Genomic DNA, 17,542 nt, shown 5'->3' on the forward strand with positions numbered 1-17,542 from the left:
ATGACGTGTAGTAACTTCTAGAAGTACGTCTAGTTGGAATTTTTTATATCGCGCTGATTGCCATAAAACTGTATTGCATCATCAATATAATGTATTTGGGGCTATAGATCACGTTCTGGAGAAAGCTGCAGAAAGAGATGAAAACATACTTATACATTAGACCATACTTTACTATGAATATGTGAATGAAAAAGTTTAACGTTGCTACACAATGAACAATACATATAGGACTTTGAATGGGCCCTAATAATGGCAATGTAGCAATAGAATTTAAAAAGTTATAGCCCTGCAAAGAAGGGGACTTTCTCTATAGACAAATAGAGCCGGCAACCTACGGTTGATAATGAATTTAACCCATGGCAGCCAAAGTGTTAATCAATATTTTTGGGGGAAAAGCTATACTTTTATTCCGCACCTTTCTAAAAGTTTCTGTGGATGTTTTCTTTTTGTTTTGGTTGCTATTAAGTAATTATTACTAAAAATTGTATCTATAGCACCTTTTAAAGGGAAATGCCATAGATTTTTTCCATTGAATAATGTCTTTTACTTAACCTTTCGGGAGGTAATGATAAGCTGTCTATGCTGATAAGCAGAAAGTTTGACTCTGTTCCAGGGCCAAGATCCGTAGGCCCCGGCTGGGCTGGGTCACATGAGCTGCTTGTGTACCAGCGGATGTGAATCTGGCACACCTCCCCTCTCGGCGCAGTGCAAAGTCAATAGGAGTTTAGAATCTGAGGTGTGAGCTGTGTGACTCGAGGGCAAACTGAGAGATTATTTGAGCGTTTCCATCTGAATGAGCCACAAATCCCAAGTGTTACCAGTTTTTCAAAAGATAAGGGAGCCGTACCTGATGAAGATCTACCTCTTATGTGTGTCTTTACAATTATTTCTCTACTGCCACATGATGGGGATTGGAAACAAGAGCACAAACTTGGAAACCACGTTGTTATGCGGTTGAATGGGGTTTTGCCATGGACATATTTTCAAAAGGTTTTCAATTGTTAGCTTGAAATGCAAACCATTTGAATCCCTCTGTGGTTGTACTCGTCTAACAGGCTGTCGTTCAAAATCCATACCATGTGAATTTTGAGGTGAAGAATAGGCTTAGCTGTTTTCAAAGGGCTCTCGTGACCCTTCACCTCAAGGTATCCAAATGCCAATGAGCTCAGTGGAACCACAGGAGTCTCTACCTATACATCCATGTCCGGTTTATGCTAGTCCCATGTAGTTTAGTGTCAAACCCGTGCACTTCTTTGCATGCAATACAAAGATGGCTTTTTCTGCATAATGTTGCCTTGGAACTGCATCAATTGTGGCTGTAAAGCTGAGACTCTTGTTGATCCAAAGAGCCCAACTGCATTTGTGTGTCGTTACTCATAGTAGGTGATGCCATTTTTTAACCTCCATGTATAAAATTACCTATTGTGCCCTCTAGGTTAATCCAAGCACCATGAAACCTTACACCAAACTAGAGACCAGGGCCAATAAGGGTGTATGATTTGTCTAGATCAGGGGTTCTCAAACTTTTTTATACCACAACCCCATTTTATTTAGGATGTTTTTGGCTACCCCACACTTAAGTTAATGTATCGCGTAATTTCAACATGGAATTAAGGAATATCAAAATAAAAGCACAGGTTGAACTTGATCATGCATATTTATTAGAAATTTATAAAACGAGGCATATTTAGCCAAAATATGTTGCCGGAAATCTTTTACTTGCCAATGCGCGACCCCGCTTTGGGTCACGACCCGTAGTTTGAGAAACGCTGGTCTAGATGCGTTGTCAGTGGGGGAGGGGTTTTCTGAGCTATTTTCAGAAACAAGTGTTCGCTGAAGAAGAGAGACAAAAAATCCTTCCGCAATCTCCAGATGTCAACAATTGAACCCTTGCACTGAAGAACCAATAAGTCAGTTTTGGAACAGCCCGTGTATTTTCTGTCGTGAAGTTTATTTAAATCACTTGGTGAGTGTGAATGTAATGCGTCACAAAAAAAATACTCAACCTTGAGTAAATTTAACTGTGAATGAACACCACTCTTAACTTACATCTTTAGATAATAAAAGTACTCAACCTTGACTGTCTTCAACTATGAATGAACACAACACTCTTAACTTACCATCTTTAGATAATAAAGTTTGAAAACATTATTCCTCTGAAAACTTTAAACTGGCTTATAGGTTATTCGACTGAAGTGCTCAATTATTGACACAATCACAATATGAACATTTCATACTGTGAAGTGTTATTCAAGGTATTGATGTCTTTTGTGGTCATTTTTTTGTATTTTTTATTTTTATTTTATTATTTTTAAAACAACCACATAAACAAACATGACTACACAAGATAAGATATACAAGCATTAATTAACAGTGCACATCCAATGAAGTCACCATTTAGTTAAATGTCTTATACAGTGTAACTGAGGGGTACAATTCCCTGACTGTATTAATCAAGTATGGTATCATTAAACCACTACCGTCTTATGTACATTACTGGCCATACCGTACACAAGTATATCAGATGAGAACTCCTCCACAATGATACGGTTTCCACACAAATACTCGTTTAGAATATTTATTACATCAAAGGGTATTATATTACATTACTTAGATGCGCTTATAAGGCAAATCGAATGTGCATAGGCAAGGGGGATTACTACCGGTTGTAAGCCAGCAGGGGGAGGCAATGCTCTATGCAAAGTCAATGGTTCCACAGGGAGCTTCAATAGGCACCTGGAGACGGTATATTGCTCCCTGGCTCAGCGGGGAAAGGCAGCTGTACTCCCAGTGTGCGCGCCGCACAGGTGAAGCCGTGGAGTCTCCTTGAGACGGGCTCGAGTGATGTCCTCACGGTAGATCCCACACAGCAGCGGGGTAGACGGTTCTCTGCTCCAGCAGCTTGGTCAAAGCAATGAAGAATAATAATCCTGCCGGAAAGTGGCTCTGCAATCACCGGTGTAAATCCTCCGTGGTCCACAGTTGAACTTGACGTTACTACTATCCTATTTGCACGCGGCTATAAGTGCTCTATGTAGACGCACAATTACTCAGTCCACGTGGTCTTTGACTCGTAATGAAGGCTTTACTAGTAAGGAGCGAACGATACGTTGAACAAACGTATTAGGATAACACGACTCTATTTTGGGGCAATACGAGCCCTACTGCACCGCACGTTGCATAGTGGGTGAGACGTCACTTGGGTAACTGAACAAGACTGAACTCCAACTCGAACTGAAAGGCGAACTGAAAAGGAAGTTCTGTATTCGCCGCGCCATATTTATATGTACGGGGGATAAACGAGTGCCAGCCTGCTCACTGTCTCGTAGCCCTGGGCAGAAGCGGGCATGTTGAGACCAGTCGTGTCGGTGGCTTTCAAGTCGGCTCTAGGGGTAAGTCACTGGCGCTGGTGGCACGCCATCCAATAGGAGAATGAAATATTATGGGCTATAATAGGCTAAAGGGATATTCCGTGTATATGTACAAGGAATATACAAGGGATATCAAACGATATACAAATACTATTCAATATATATCAATAAATAAATATATATATTCGGTTTAATCTGACCCTTTGTAACAGCCGCCCCCTAATTAGTCCCACCTAATTAGCTAAGCAGAGACAGATTAACCGCACTGTCCACTACTCAATGTCTGTTGTGAGGGGTCGGTCAGTTCACAAAGTCATGGGTCATGGTCGTCATTAAGCGAGTCGGGGAGCCTTGGCGACTATCAGCCTCGCCACGGGTCGGTTGTAGGTCCGCCCTTGGCCGAGCACTTCTGCCACTCTGACCTTTCCGTCGGCACCAGTGGTCACTTTGCTTACGCGGCCGGCCGGCCACGCAGCTCGGGGTAGTGACTGGTCTATGGTCATGACGACTGGACGGGATGAAGGGGGGCTTAGGAGGGAGCGGGCCTGAGACTGCTTTGATCTGTGCTTGGCTGTGCTTTCTCCTCCTCCGTCTGTTTCTCTTGTTTGCTCTGTACCCCATCTGAGGAGGGGCCGGTCCCGGCCGCCCCGTCAAGGAGTCGCTTGGGGTGCTGGGTTCGAGGTCAGCTACGTCTGGAGCGCAGCTGAGGGGGGTGGAGTTCCGAACTCCCTCTGGTACCCACGGTTCTCCCACGGGCCTCTCGCTTAATGTCAATAGCCTCTGCTGTACGGGGGAGAGGCCGGTGTCGCTCGCCTCCGTGTGTAGGCAGCGTGTAGACGTGGGTTGACTGTCAAGTCCGTAGAGGGGGCCCTGGAGCGTCCATCCCAGTCGGGTCTGAACCGCGACTGGGCATCCTTTGGGTCCGACGTGGGCCGCCTCAATTGGGAGAATGAGGTCCGCGTGGTCGGAGCCGATGAGCAGGGTCGGTGTGGCGCCGTCGATGAGCGGTATAGGTAGTTGACGTAGGTGCACATACTTAGCCATCAGCTGTGGGATGGGGTAGGTGTACTGAGACAGGCCTATGTCGTGGCTGGTGAAGACGTTAGTTATACTATACTGCTTCTCGGGCTGGTCCACCGCTGCTATCTTGAAGGAGACCTTTTCACCCTTTATGGTCTTCTGGTCCCTTCTGATGGTGCGTATGGTCATTGTATCTTTGACACCTCGCAGGCCCAACTGGGCTGCTGCGGAAGCGAGGAGGAGAGTCTTTTCAGACCCATCGTCCAGGACGGCGTAAGTGTCCAGGACCTTGTCCTCGTAGCTCAGGAGCACTCTGACCACTTTGAGGAGCACACGGGGGGTCCCGCTATGCTGGTCAATGTGGAGCACTCCTGTTGGTTGGTTGCCTTGGACCTTCTGGTGGGCTCCGCACCGTGCTGCGCGGTAAGCGGCGCCCGCCTGGGCCGCCTCACGCCACTGGTCCACTTGGATGGGGTTCAGTGTCTTATATTCGGCGCACTGTGCCAGCCAGTGTCCGCCATCGCAGTAGGTACAGTAGGGAGCGGTCTGGTGGCTCTTCGGTGCTGGTGCCACCGCCTCGGCATGGTACATTACCGCGACGGGCCCACTCTGTTGTCCTGGCTGACGCCTGTTGATGTCATGCAGGACCTCCAGGTGGGTGCCACCGCACCTGCTGCACTTCTTTTTCAAGCGGCACTCAGCTGCTAGGTGGCTGCGCGCGCAGCGGAAGCAGCGGCGGTGGTCCTTGGTCCACTGACTCACCTCGTCCGTGGTCAGCTTCCCGAAAGTGTCGCATTGGTACAGCCGATGTTCTCCCTCACAGTACTGGCACTCAATCTTCCACTGGTCCTCTTTCGTCAAGGGGGTGTTGTGGTTCCTGTGCTGCGGTACTGATTCGGCTTGGTGCATCACGGTCACCAACCGGCGGTTATCCGTTTGTCTCCGAGTCTTGGGCTTGGTCCACTCCATACGAACGTGTCGAGTCGTAGGCTACTGACCTCCCTGGCGAGGAACTCGGATAGGTCTAGGAGGGATGCCTCTGGACCGTTGGGGTCACGGTAGTCTCTCTGCCGCCTGAAGCGCTCTTGTCGGGCGGGAGGGAGCTTCTCTAATATCCTCTCTACGTTGGAGTTAGCGTACAGTTCGTAGATACCCTTTTCCTTTTGGGACCCCAGCATCCCTACCAGGGACTGTACCTTGATAGACAGGTCATCTAATGCTCTGTTGTCTCTGGCTGGGGGGAGACGGTCAATGTCTCTTATCTCCTGTATCACATAGTCCCATACGCGTCCATAACGTTGGTCGAGTGCTGCTAGAGCCGCTGTGTATGGGGTAGTAGAGTTGGCATAGGCCAGCGCTATATTGTGCGCTCGGGGCACCTTGAGGTGCTTCAATAGGGTAGCATACTTGTGGCGTTCATCAGCTACATCAACCATCATTGTCTCTAAGCACATCCGTAGCTCCGTGTACTGTGCTCGGTTCTCATGGGTGAAGTCTGGAAACGTCGGTGTGCCAAGGTACGATGCCATGGATGACTGGCACATCGGTGAGCGTTGGGGAAGAGGCCTCCTAGGCGAGTCTCCTCTTGCGTGTCGTCTTGGGCTGGTACTTGGTGGGTACCGAAGGTCGGGTACCCAGGTGCTGTTCCTCGGGGCTGACGGTGCGTCAAACTCACCCGTGAGTGGAGTCGGGGGTTTGTAGCGCAGGGCCTCGGGGCTAACTTCTGGGCTGTACTGGACCTCCTGGTCCAGAGTACGTTGCTGCTGGTCGGGGCTGTACTGGGCCTCCTGGGCCAGAGTACGTTGCTGCTGGTCGGCTTGACATTCCTCCTCTTCTTCCTCCTCTCCCTCTGCTAGGACCTGGAGTCTTCTGTTCAGTCTCTTGGCGTGGTCCGGTTCTTCCCGGTTGCTGGGTCTTGTATGGACCGGCCGGGGAGGGGGTTCGGAGACGTGGACAGGATCCTCCTGTTGGCGGGGTCCCGGGTCGCTTCGTCGGGTAGGGGAGTGTGTTCTAGACCCATGTCTTGACAATCTCTGAGAGCTCCGTGCGGAGTGAGGGGGTGTCGCCATGGCAACCAGTTTGTCCATCAGCTCCGCCTGCAGCCGGTCGCGCTCTGCCTCGCGCTGGGCATGGGCTGCGTCGCGCGCTGCTTCGCGCTGGGCATTGGCGGCGTTGCGCTGCGCATTGGCGCTGGCCTGGGCGGTGTCGCACTGTGCGTTGGCGGCGTCGCGCTGGGCATTTGCGACGTCGCGCTGTGCATTGGCGGCGGCGTGCTGTGCATCGGCGCGGCTTCTCTCAATGTTCTCTTCTGTCTGGAGGCGTCTGGTCTCCAGTCTTATGCGGTCGTCTTCACTCCTTTGTTGCGCCTGGAAGCGCTCTCGCTCGCCTGCAAAATGTTCGCGCTCGCGCGTCTGTTGCGCTTGAAGTCGATCGCGTTCGGTGGAGGCTGCCAGGGTGGCGATGAGTGCTTGCGCCAGCATCTTGTCCGCCGCGCTGGGGGAAGACGCCGTTCGGGGCGATCGGCTCCCGGCAGTACTTGTTGGAGACCCGTTCTCCTGTTGCGTACCGAGGAGATCCATCTCCTGGGTGCGCGTCTCTTCTTGTGGTGGGTCGGGTTCCATCCCGGGAGGGCTTTCTTTATCCTGGAGCGCTCCGGGGACTACCTCGTCGGCGTTGTCGGGGGATAAAGTCGTGTCAGTTCCCTCCTGGTCCCCACCGTGAGCTTGGTCAGTTACATTAGAACCCACTAGGGCCTCTGTTGGCGGGGTAGCCTGGTTGCCTGTACGTTAATGCCAAGCAAGCAGTGCAAAAATGCTTCCGCATTCGTCACCGCACGCTAGTGCGGTAAAGCGCCCTTCTTTTCAGACAAATGCTACCGTGCGTGCACCGGCGGCGGCGTGCTCGCTCAGGTGCGTGCGTGCGCCGGCGTGCTCGCGCGAGGTGCCCGCGCATGCGACACGAGCGGAGCTCAATATATATAAGTCACCGCCCCTTATTCAGTATCCAACAAATAGCTCAATTGGCTAGGACACATGGCTGTGGATCCTATGGCTTGTTTGCTGGCGAGTTCGAATCCCATCGAAAATATTTTTTAACGTGATTTTTTTTTAACGTGTATTCTTTCGCCGATTAAGGTTAGGCATTGTTTCGGAGTTGGTTAAGGTTAGAACGGTTAAGTTTAGGCGCTGTTAAGGAGCTGGTTAAGGTTAGAGTTTGTCAAAGAGAATGGCAATATAATTTCTATGGTTAAGGTTAAGGTTAGGCATTGTTTCGGAGTTGGTTAAGGTTAGAACGGTTAAGTTTAGGCGCTGTTAAGGAGCTGGTTAAGGTTAGAGTTTGTCAAAGAGAATGGCAATAGACAGCCTATTTCCGCGAAAATGAAAGGCGCATTACTGCATGCCACTACGGTAAATTTTTGCACTGCTTGCTTGGCATAAAGCTACACGCAGCCTGGTTGATAGGGTCGGACATAATTTTACTATCCGCTTTAGTTATTTTATCCGTATTTAATTTCCCTTTAAAGCTAGGTATTGGACTGACAGCGTATGCCTCTAGATAGGGAGGTGGCTGCCGTCTGCGCTGCGGGCGATCTAGCTTAGGAGAACCGTTTGTGGAGTGTTCGTCATCGGCCATGTCAATATTAATATTATATTAATATTACGCTAATTATTCTCCGGCTCGAAGGACCAATTGTAACTGAGGGGTACAATTCCCTGACTGTATTAATCAAGTATGGTATCATTAAACCACTACCGTCTTATGTACATTACTGGCCATACCGTACACAAGTATATCAGATGAGAACTCCTCCACAATGATACGGTTTCCACACAAATACTCGTTTAGAATATTTATTACATCAAAGGGTATTATATTACATTACTTAGATGCGCTTATAAGGCAAATCGAATGTGCATAGGCAAATCAATAATGAATGTTAGGAATTAGATCTAGGGATATTGTCAGGGGGATTACTACCGGTTGTAAGCCAGCAGGGGGAGGCAATGCTCTATGCAAAGTCAATGGTTCCACAGGGAGCTTCAATAGGCACCTGGAGACGGTATATTGCTCCCTGGCTCAGCGGGAAAAGGCAGCTGTACTCCCAGTGTGCGCGCCGCACAGGTGAAGCCGTGGAGTCTCTCCTTGAGACGGGCTCGAGTGATGTCCTCACGGTAGATCCCACACAGCAGCGGGGTAGACGGTTCTCTGCTCCAGCAGCTTGGTCAAAGCAATGAAGAATAATAATCCTGCCGGAAAGTGGCTCTGCAATCACCGGTGTAAATCCTCCGTGGTCCACAGTTTAACTTGACGTTACTACTATCCTATTTGCACGCGGCTATAAGTGCTCTATGTAGACGCACAATTACTCAGTCCACGTGGTCTTTGACTCGTAATGAAGGCTTTACTAGTAAGGAGCGAACGATACGTTGAACAAACGTATTAGGATAACACGACTCTATTTTGGGGCAATACGAGCCCTACTGCACCGCACGTTGCATAGTGGGTGAGACGTCACTTGGGTAACTGAACAAGACTGAACTCCAACTCGAACTGAAAGGCGAACTGAAAAGGAAGTTCTGTATTCGCCGCGCCATATTTATATGTACGGGGGATAAACGAGTGCCAGCCTGCTCACTGTCTCGTAGCCCTGGGCAGAAGCGGGCATGTTGAGACAAGTCGTGTCGGTGGCTTTCAAGTCGGCTCTAGGGGTAAGTCACTGGCGCTGGTGGCACGCCATCCAATAGGAGAATGAAATATTATGGGCTATAGTAGGCTAAAGGGATATTCCGTGTATATGTACAAGGGATATCAAACGATATACAAATACTATTCAATATATATCAATAAATAAATATATATATTCGGTTTAATCTGACCCTTTGTAACATACAGGATATACCCCTAATACCTGCTATCTAATACCCTACACACATATGCTCTAGCTCGTACCCCCTCCCGCACCCCCCCATTGGATAATCCATCTATTATCACTCGCTCCTAACCAGACACTACCATTATATGCTAGCTTTTATTCTCTCCACCACTTCTAACCACATTGTCATTTTGGATTCATTGAGACCCAAAATTCTTGCTGTAGATATTTCTTGATAAATCACATCGAGATATGTAAGAATCCAGACCTTCCGGCACATTTTTTCCGGTTGAAACCATCGTGATGCTATCAGCTTTTTAGCCACTGTGATACCAGATAAAACCAATCTCTTTAGCTGTGGAGGTACTGCACACTCAAAAACATCATTCAGCAGTAATACAGAGGGGTGTACAGGTATATTCAGAGTTAAGAGATTTGATAATTGCTGGGTCACTTCTTTCCAGAATATCTGTCTGGTGGGCAGTCCCAGTACATGTGCATAAATGTCCCCTCGTCGCCATTTGTACATAAGGAGCATTTGGAGTCTTGTTTAAGACTCATTCTGTTCAGTCTTATAGGAGTCAAGTATGTCCTGTGAATATAGTTTTTTTCTTTTTTTACAATTTGTTGAAATTTGAGTGGTCAAAAATGGTTCGGTAATTGACAATCTGTAACTAATAGTATCGACTCAAAACTTGCTGCTGCAATATATTGCAATTGATTTAACTTTGGAATGGCCATCATACATGTATGTTAATAATGTCCCAACAGGCACAAATCAATTCAAAACACTGTTTATTACATATTTATGATCTGAAATGGTTGATGCAGTGCTAAGCTGTATCTCAAATTAATCTTCAGTGTCCCATCTTTCAGATGGTGTATAACGTAAAATTGTTGCATCTACGTTTGGTCCTCTAAAAGTCGTGCCCTGCACCAAAACCCCCAAAGATTGGTCTATGTACCGGTAGGTCTCAGAGGGTTAGCCCTTTAACTACCACACTACGGAAGGTTAACCGGTTGTAGTGTGGTAGTGAAAGGGGTTAACCTTCTGTATTGTCACGGTGAAAGGGTTAACCATTTGGTAGTGTGGTAGTGAAAGGGTTAAACAAGGATTCTCCACAACAACTTGGCACCTGCACTCACAGCCCCAATCATGTGGCAGTACTTTGAAAAAGTGGTAACTGGGGATTTCTGTGTCTCATTCAGTTGGAAAAACTAAAATAAAGCTCATTTGTTTGCCTTCAAATCGTGCAGCTTGCATCTTGGATTCTAAACTATTGACTTTGCGTTGCTCTGAGAGGGAGAGTGGTGCCAAATTGACATGAGAGACACGAGCAGCTCACGTGACCAGACTCAGCCAGGCCTGTAGATCTCTGCTCTGGAACAGCACTATCTGCTTCTCATCATAGTACTTCTGAAGGTAAGTAAAAGACTATAAAGACCAGGATAATGATGATTTCATTCAGTCATAAATAGCTTATTGTGGAATGTTAACGTCATGAGTATAATCTTTTTCAGCTTCAGATGCATCATTTGATTTGATATAAGTGTTTTAGGTCACCCTCTCTGAGCGCAACACACTCAGTAGGCAGGCGGGGCGTGGCCTCCTCTTCACTAGACCCTATATAGATGTTGTTTACTACTAGTCCTCTCACTCACTAGGATGTGACTGATGGGCCAATCAGAGAAGTTAAATGTGACTGATGGGCCAATCAGAGTAACCAGTGTGTATTATGTGATATTTCAAAGGATATCTGAAATGGCTTGATTCTGTTGATATCCAGGGGAATAGACAATAGACATCAAGTCATAATTTTCACAACAGCTATGAAATGTTGGCAAATTTTTCGTCAACATACCTCCTGTTTAAAAAATTATAATACAATTGAAATAAATAAAATGCAACATCATTGAAAAGCACGATTTTCATTGTACTAAATCTTTTTAAGTGTTGAAAATCTGCAGCATTCCCTGATGGTGTAGATTACTCAAACAGAGGTGTAGATTACTCAAACGTGCTCTTTTCATTTATCTTCTTTTCTTCTTTCTCAGTTGTAGGATTTGAGGTCCCTGACAAATTTGTGGTGGGATATGCGCTAGACTACAATGAGTACTTTAGAGATTTAAATGTAAGTATTTCAATACAAATGTCATGATAATGATTTGAACCATGGCATCCTGTTTCACTATTACAGCCAGATCTCGCTTAAAATATTTAAGTAAGAAACACATATTTTTGTTGAGGACCATGGCATGGGGCCATGTTTACTGATGAGGATCAGCAAAAGCAATAGAGAGCTTGGTTGTGATTCCATAGGGGTTCCCTGGAACCATCAAATAAAAAATGACTAATATCTGATTGTAATTTTTTAAATAAAAACCACATGTCAAACTTTTGTACTGCACAGAAGCCGGTGTGAAAGCCCTGCAGCTTTACTACCATACCATACTAAAGGATAAAGCCGGTATAATTTTTTTTTTATTGTCAACAATGTCAACATAGCCCACGAAAAGACCAAAACCTACAAAGCATTCCTCCTACTTCCTAAGTCTGGTCCATCCAGGCAATATCAGATGGCTCATATGCAGAAGTCATATAACTACACTTTGTTTAGAGTCTGCCTGAACCGGAACTACTCCCGAAGCTATCGCTGTCACTTCATAAAGTAGTTCCAGGTAAAAGTACAATGCCCATGTTCATTTCAATCATGAATGATACTGACTAAAGCAAACGGTACAGTGGAGTTCTATGACTTCTGGATATGAGATCACTCTGGTGTTGGCTGGATGGACCATACTTGCAAATATAAGGAAAGCATTATCGGTTTGGGATATTTTTGTAAGTTATATTGACGATATGAAAAATAAATCATACCAGCCTTATATTTTTAACTCATAGGGATATTTCACTTATCACTGCTTCCCACAGGTTGACAATTTACTCCTTGTGAGCAGTTTCATGTTTTCAATCTTTATTGCATATCATTTGCAAACTGCAGTCGTCGTTACAACCTCACAATTGTGAATATCTAACTTCCGACTTTGAATGGAATGCAGCGTATCCTGCCCCTTCCACTTATAATACTCACAGTTTAGCAGTAGCCTACTGTGCCTTCACACTGCATGTTACGGCCAATGGCCATTCTTGGCCCCTCTCTTTGTAGAGAGTGTGGACAACTGCTAGCATGCTAGATTAAACCTTTGGAGTTAACAGGGCCACCAGTCTTTAAGAACGGACTGAGTCGGTAGTATAATACTCCAACTCTTTCACTACTTGGATTCTCACTGCCATAGAGAAACCATGTTATATGACCCATGTAGCTGCTGCATTGCATCTGATTGCTTGATTACTGTCTTCTTAGAGTGACAATGACTTTGAGAAGTCTGCATTGTTTTCTCCAAAGCATTCTGCGCTGTACATTCTCCGATCAGAGCGTTAACTGCGCAGCTTTTTTGTAATTTATATTAACGATATGAAAAATACATCATTACCGGCCTGTTTCACTATTACAGCCAGATCTCGCTTAAAATATTTAAGTAAAGTACTAATCAACCACAGGAAAAAGGTACATATTGTACGTTATATTATAGCCATAAGTAATATATTGGCGTATTTACAAAAATGTACAATCTGTACGTATTACAAATAAGTACATATATTACATTATGCAAAACATAGCCCTGCAAAAGACCAAAGCAGACTACAAAGAGTGACACGTTCAGCCGAACGCACAATTGGAGGGGGGCTCCCCACTCTCCAGAACATTTACAACAAGCGTTGCAAGGGGAAGGCTAAGAGAATTATTAAGGACTCGAGCCACCCGAACAACTGCCTCTTTGAACTGCTGCCGTCAGGCAAGCGACACAGGAGTCTCAAGGCGAGCACAGAAAGACTCAGAAGTAGCTTCTATCCCCAGGCCATCAGGCTGCTAAACGAACAATGAATGAACACTACACAACAACAACCACCAAACACACATAGCACACACATCCACACGCACACACTCACTTTAAACAAACACACTGTAGCACCCACTACACACACTTTATAGCACACACCCACTTTAAACAAACACACTGTAGCACCCACTCCCCACACTTTATATTTATGGATGAAGGATTGCACTACAACTCGTACACCTTACTGTAAATTGTACCTAAAATTGTACCTCATCCCACTTCTGCTTTGCACTAGATAGTACTGTACATTAGTACACTGCATAGTATTGTGTATTGTATATTATATGGTAACTCAGAACATTGTACATATGTCTATACCGAACAACTGTGACCTCATTCTTCTTCTAAATTCATGCTATATTATGTTATTATGTTATTTGATACTATCTTGTCTAGCACAGTCTCTGGAGCGTAACAGTAAGAAGCATTTTGTATGAAAGTATTCTGTACTTCTGTATGACAACTATTAAAGAACTTGAGAACATGTGAACTTTTAAGATTTTCAGAAAACGTTTGAGTTCCCCTGCTGGGGAACAAACCCGGGAGGCAAGTGCCTTTACCTCAAGATGACCAAAACACACTTTTCTAGATAGCCTCGCCCAAATCCTAACCTTTACCTTAAACTAACCATAACCATCTAACCGTAAGCCTAACCTACATTATGTACCTTTTTCCTGTGGTCGATTAGTACTTTATTTACATTTTCTGATCAGACCGTGTTGACCATTACCATTGTGTTAATTGCTGTTTCCATCTGTGTTTCATTGCTTGTTGTAACTGAACAGACCAAAGCATGTAAAACAAGTATGAAGATAAAAGTTAATTGATCTTTTTATTTTTCAGCACATCTGCGTCATTAGTGAAACGGGGAAGGAGAAGTACAAGGCGTGAAGAGTCGCTCACTATCATTTAGTGAATTGTTTATTATTTGATGTTGCAATCCATTTTATATTTGATTTCTTTGTATTTGTATTTGAAAACATTCAAACTGGGTGCTGCTTATATCACGTAGTTTTCCTGCTCAGGGTACCTGAGGATACACTGATAATAGTGACGATCCTGTCATTTGCATTGGCAGTTTTACGCCATGCTCTAGTCTTTAAATATGCCATTCGAGTTTTGAGCTCTTTCATTGCCTTGGATAGAGCTGTGCATGTGTGTGTGAGTGAATCAGCATGGAGCCGAGCTTTAGTGTGAAATGATTATCTGCTTGCGTGCCCCGTCACTGATTAATGTCCTGTGTTGTTGTTCTTTTTCTTTTTGGTAATTTATTCAGATCAATGCTGCTAGTTTGAAGTAGACTATTATACTTCAAAATGTCAACATCTGTTTTTATGAAATATCAGTTTTATTTTTTATCAAGATGCAGTTTATTCAAAAAGATAAAACAAATACTTTTGGAAAGTCAAGATACATTTACTTTTAAAGGAGGTGGAATCCATGTGTTACATTTCTTTGAATGGTTTGGGAACAAATCTTACGATGGAGAGAAGTAATTTGAATTTTTTTTGCTCTAAATGTAATTGAAGTGATCAAAGAAAATGTATCTGCAACTACCTTTTTATGAATTAAAATGTATGTTTTAAAGGGTAAGTTGAGAATGTTGTCCCCCTGGCCCGATTTCCTACTGAAATAAATTCTGAAATATACTCTATAGTGCACCCAAAGTAGGTTTCAGCATTTTATTTCAGGAGTGTGGCCCCATTGACTTGCATTAACTTTTGTGGCTAACTAGCCAGAGCTGTGGATATGAAGATTGACAACATCATTGTTAAGTAGGAGATGGGGATAGGGGTCCAAAACGTTTTAACTTACCTTGTTCAGCTTTATTATATTATAGTGTCATCCAATGGTGCCATAATTGTAAACAAAATGCATTTTGCAATATATCACTCATTAAACGTTCACAGTCACCCATGCCTCTTGTGACCAGTGTATTTTTCTTTTGGAGGACTATAAAATGTGCTTAGTCTTCTCCAGAGTCACAGTATTTGGGGACAATGCATTTTCAGGTGGTGGTAGGGATGATAATTTTGACTCGGCTGAAAAGACTCAAAAAGTAAGAATTATTCAGGCTTCCCTGTTATTGTCCTGTAGTCACTGCCCAACTTTCACCATTGATACGGAAGTATTCCTTTATTGATATCCCAATTTACAGTATATTTTACAACTCCAAGACTAACTAGGTCCTGAATTTAATTGTGACCCCGGCCTGACAGAGGAGACGTGTTGTCTACCTGAATGTGCATGTCCCAATGTAAACAAGACTAAAGTCTTTCTCTGGTCTGCATCCCTAACAATTGTGTGTATTGAGCCGTACTGTATTGTACCCATTCTGCAATCTGTTAATACAATTTTCAATCAATCAAACTGAACAGTTCATTTTCTTGATTTCCAGATTACTGCCCATACTCTCCAGGCTGATTGATTGAAAACTTTATTAACAGATTGCAGAATGGGTACAATACAGTTCAATACACACAATTGTTAAGGGGATGCAGACCAGAGAAAGACTTTCGTCTTGTTTACATCAGGGTCCCCCATTTTCAATTCATCAGGACATATATGACATATAGATACAGTACTGCTACATCTATACATTTATGACATACCAGATTTGCAAATACAGTACTGTTTGTGATACAAAAAGAGTCCAGAAAAGAGTATACATTTGACGTAAAAACTACATTGGAGGAGGTGGGGTGGGTGGGGGGCTGTACATTGGAGGTGGTTGGGTAGGAGGGGAACACTACAACTGTACAAGCAAAACTACATTGGAATATTGTAGAGTCTTGAGTTTCAAGTATGTCTTTCTGTGGGACCTTGAGAGCTTCACAGTCGCGTTTGTAGAGGAGCCAGGCGTTGATCACAGCAAGGGCGATGGTGTACCAGAAGATGTACATGTACCAGCGACGGGTTTTCAATATACAGACTGATTGGTTGATTGATTGATTGAATATGCCGATGGAAGCCAGGATTACTTACTAGTAACAATTCAAATACATGTAAGATCGATGTTCTACTTGGTGAGAACTATACGGGGTTTAAACACAAAGTGAGTGTAGTGAATATGAATTGAAAATGGGGGACCCTGATGGAAACAAGACAAACGTCTTTCCCAGGTCTGCATCCCCTTAACAATTGTATGTATTGAGCCGTACTGTATTGTACCCATTCTGCAATCTGTTAAATAAAGTTTTCATTCATTCATTCAGTCTTCTTCTTCACCGTTTTAAGAACTCATGGCCCCTGTAAATATCCTAACCCAATCATTCCAACCCCCTCCAATGTACAGTCATTTACCTAGTATGGTTTTGTCAATAGTTCAATGTACAATTGTGTTTGTTTGTACAGTGTCTCCTCCCCCCCCCCCCCTCAATGTACAGTGTTACTTGTTTATACAGTGTGCCCCCCGCCCCCCCCCCCCCCCAACCACCTCCAATGTAAATTACCCAGTATGGTTGTCAATATCCCAATGTACCCAACCCCCCCCCACCCAACCTCCAATGTACAGTTTCTACGTCAAATGTATATACTCCCTTTTCTTGACTCCTTCTGTACCACAAACAGTACTGTATTTGCAAATCTGGTATGTCATAAATGTATAGATGTAGCAGTACTGACTATCTGTATGTCATGTATGTCATATATGTCTATATGAATTGAAAATGGGGGACCCTGATGGAAACAAGACAAACGTCTTTCTCAGGTCTGCATCCCCTTAACAATTGTATGTATTGAGCCGTACTGTATTGTACCCATTCTGCAATCTGTTAAATAAAGTTTTCATTCATTCATTCATTCATCTTCTTCCGGAACCAGCGAGGGGCGGGTACTACGCAGCTCTATATACCGGTAGTTATCCAGCACTAGATAGATAAGAGATAGGCCTAAACAGTAGTAGTGGGTGTTATGTAGTAGTGTTGAGTAGTAACGTTATGTTTAATATCTGCTCCCCAATGAGTCGTTTACATTCCAGTAAATGTAGCAAACGGAACACTATGAGTTAAATGAACTAACTCCAGTAGAGGCCGGTAATGATGTAATTATGATGGATGCCACCTGCCGTTAAACCAAAGAAGAAGAAGACTGCCCTCTGGTGGTCAAAGGTGTCCACTGATGATCCCAGGACAAAGGCCTCAAAGTAATCCATGTTTTTGTTGTTGCTATCGTCTTGAAATGTGATTAGTTTTTTCCCGCCACGGACACACAAAAAGGTTCGTATGAGTCGGGGGGGTTGTCCAGTGTAGCGTTAAGCTGTAAAACTAGCTAACTAGATCTAACTAACGAGCTGGTTATATCAATCAAACGGTCG

At 44.5% G+C, this 17,542-nt stretch overlaps 1 protein-coding gene across 1 annotated transcript in view; it reads left to right on the forward strand.

Moving 5' to 3' along the window:
• hprt1 (hypoxanthine phosphoribosyltransferase 1) overlaps positions 1-15,146 on the forward strand; it is a 29,045-nt gene extending 13,899 nt beyond the window's left edge. The window contains exons 8-9 of the mRNA XM_084331713.1: positions 11,320-11,396; positions 14,071-15,146. Coding sequence (XP_084187839.1) covers positions 11,320-11,396; positions 14,071-14,118 — 125 coding nt within the window. The 3' untranslated portion in view covers positions 14,119-15,146. The remainder of the gene's footprint in view (positions 1-11,319; positions 11,397-14,070) is intronic.
• Positions 15,147-17,542: the final 2,396 nt, after the last annotated feature.

This window comes from Notolepis coatsorum (genome assembly GCF_963971535.1).
Source record: "Notolepis coatsorum genome assembly, chromosome: 16".
NCBI classification, from domain to species: domain Eukaryota; kingdom Metazoa; phylum Chordata; class Actinopteri; order Aulopiformes; family Paralepididae; genus Notolepis; species Notolepis coatsorum.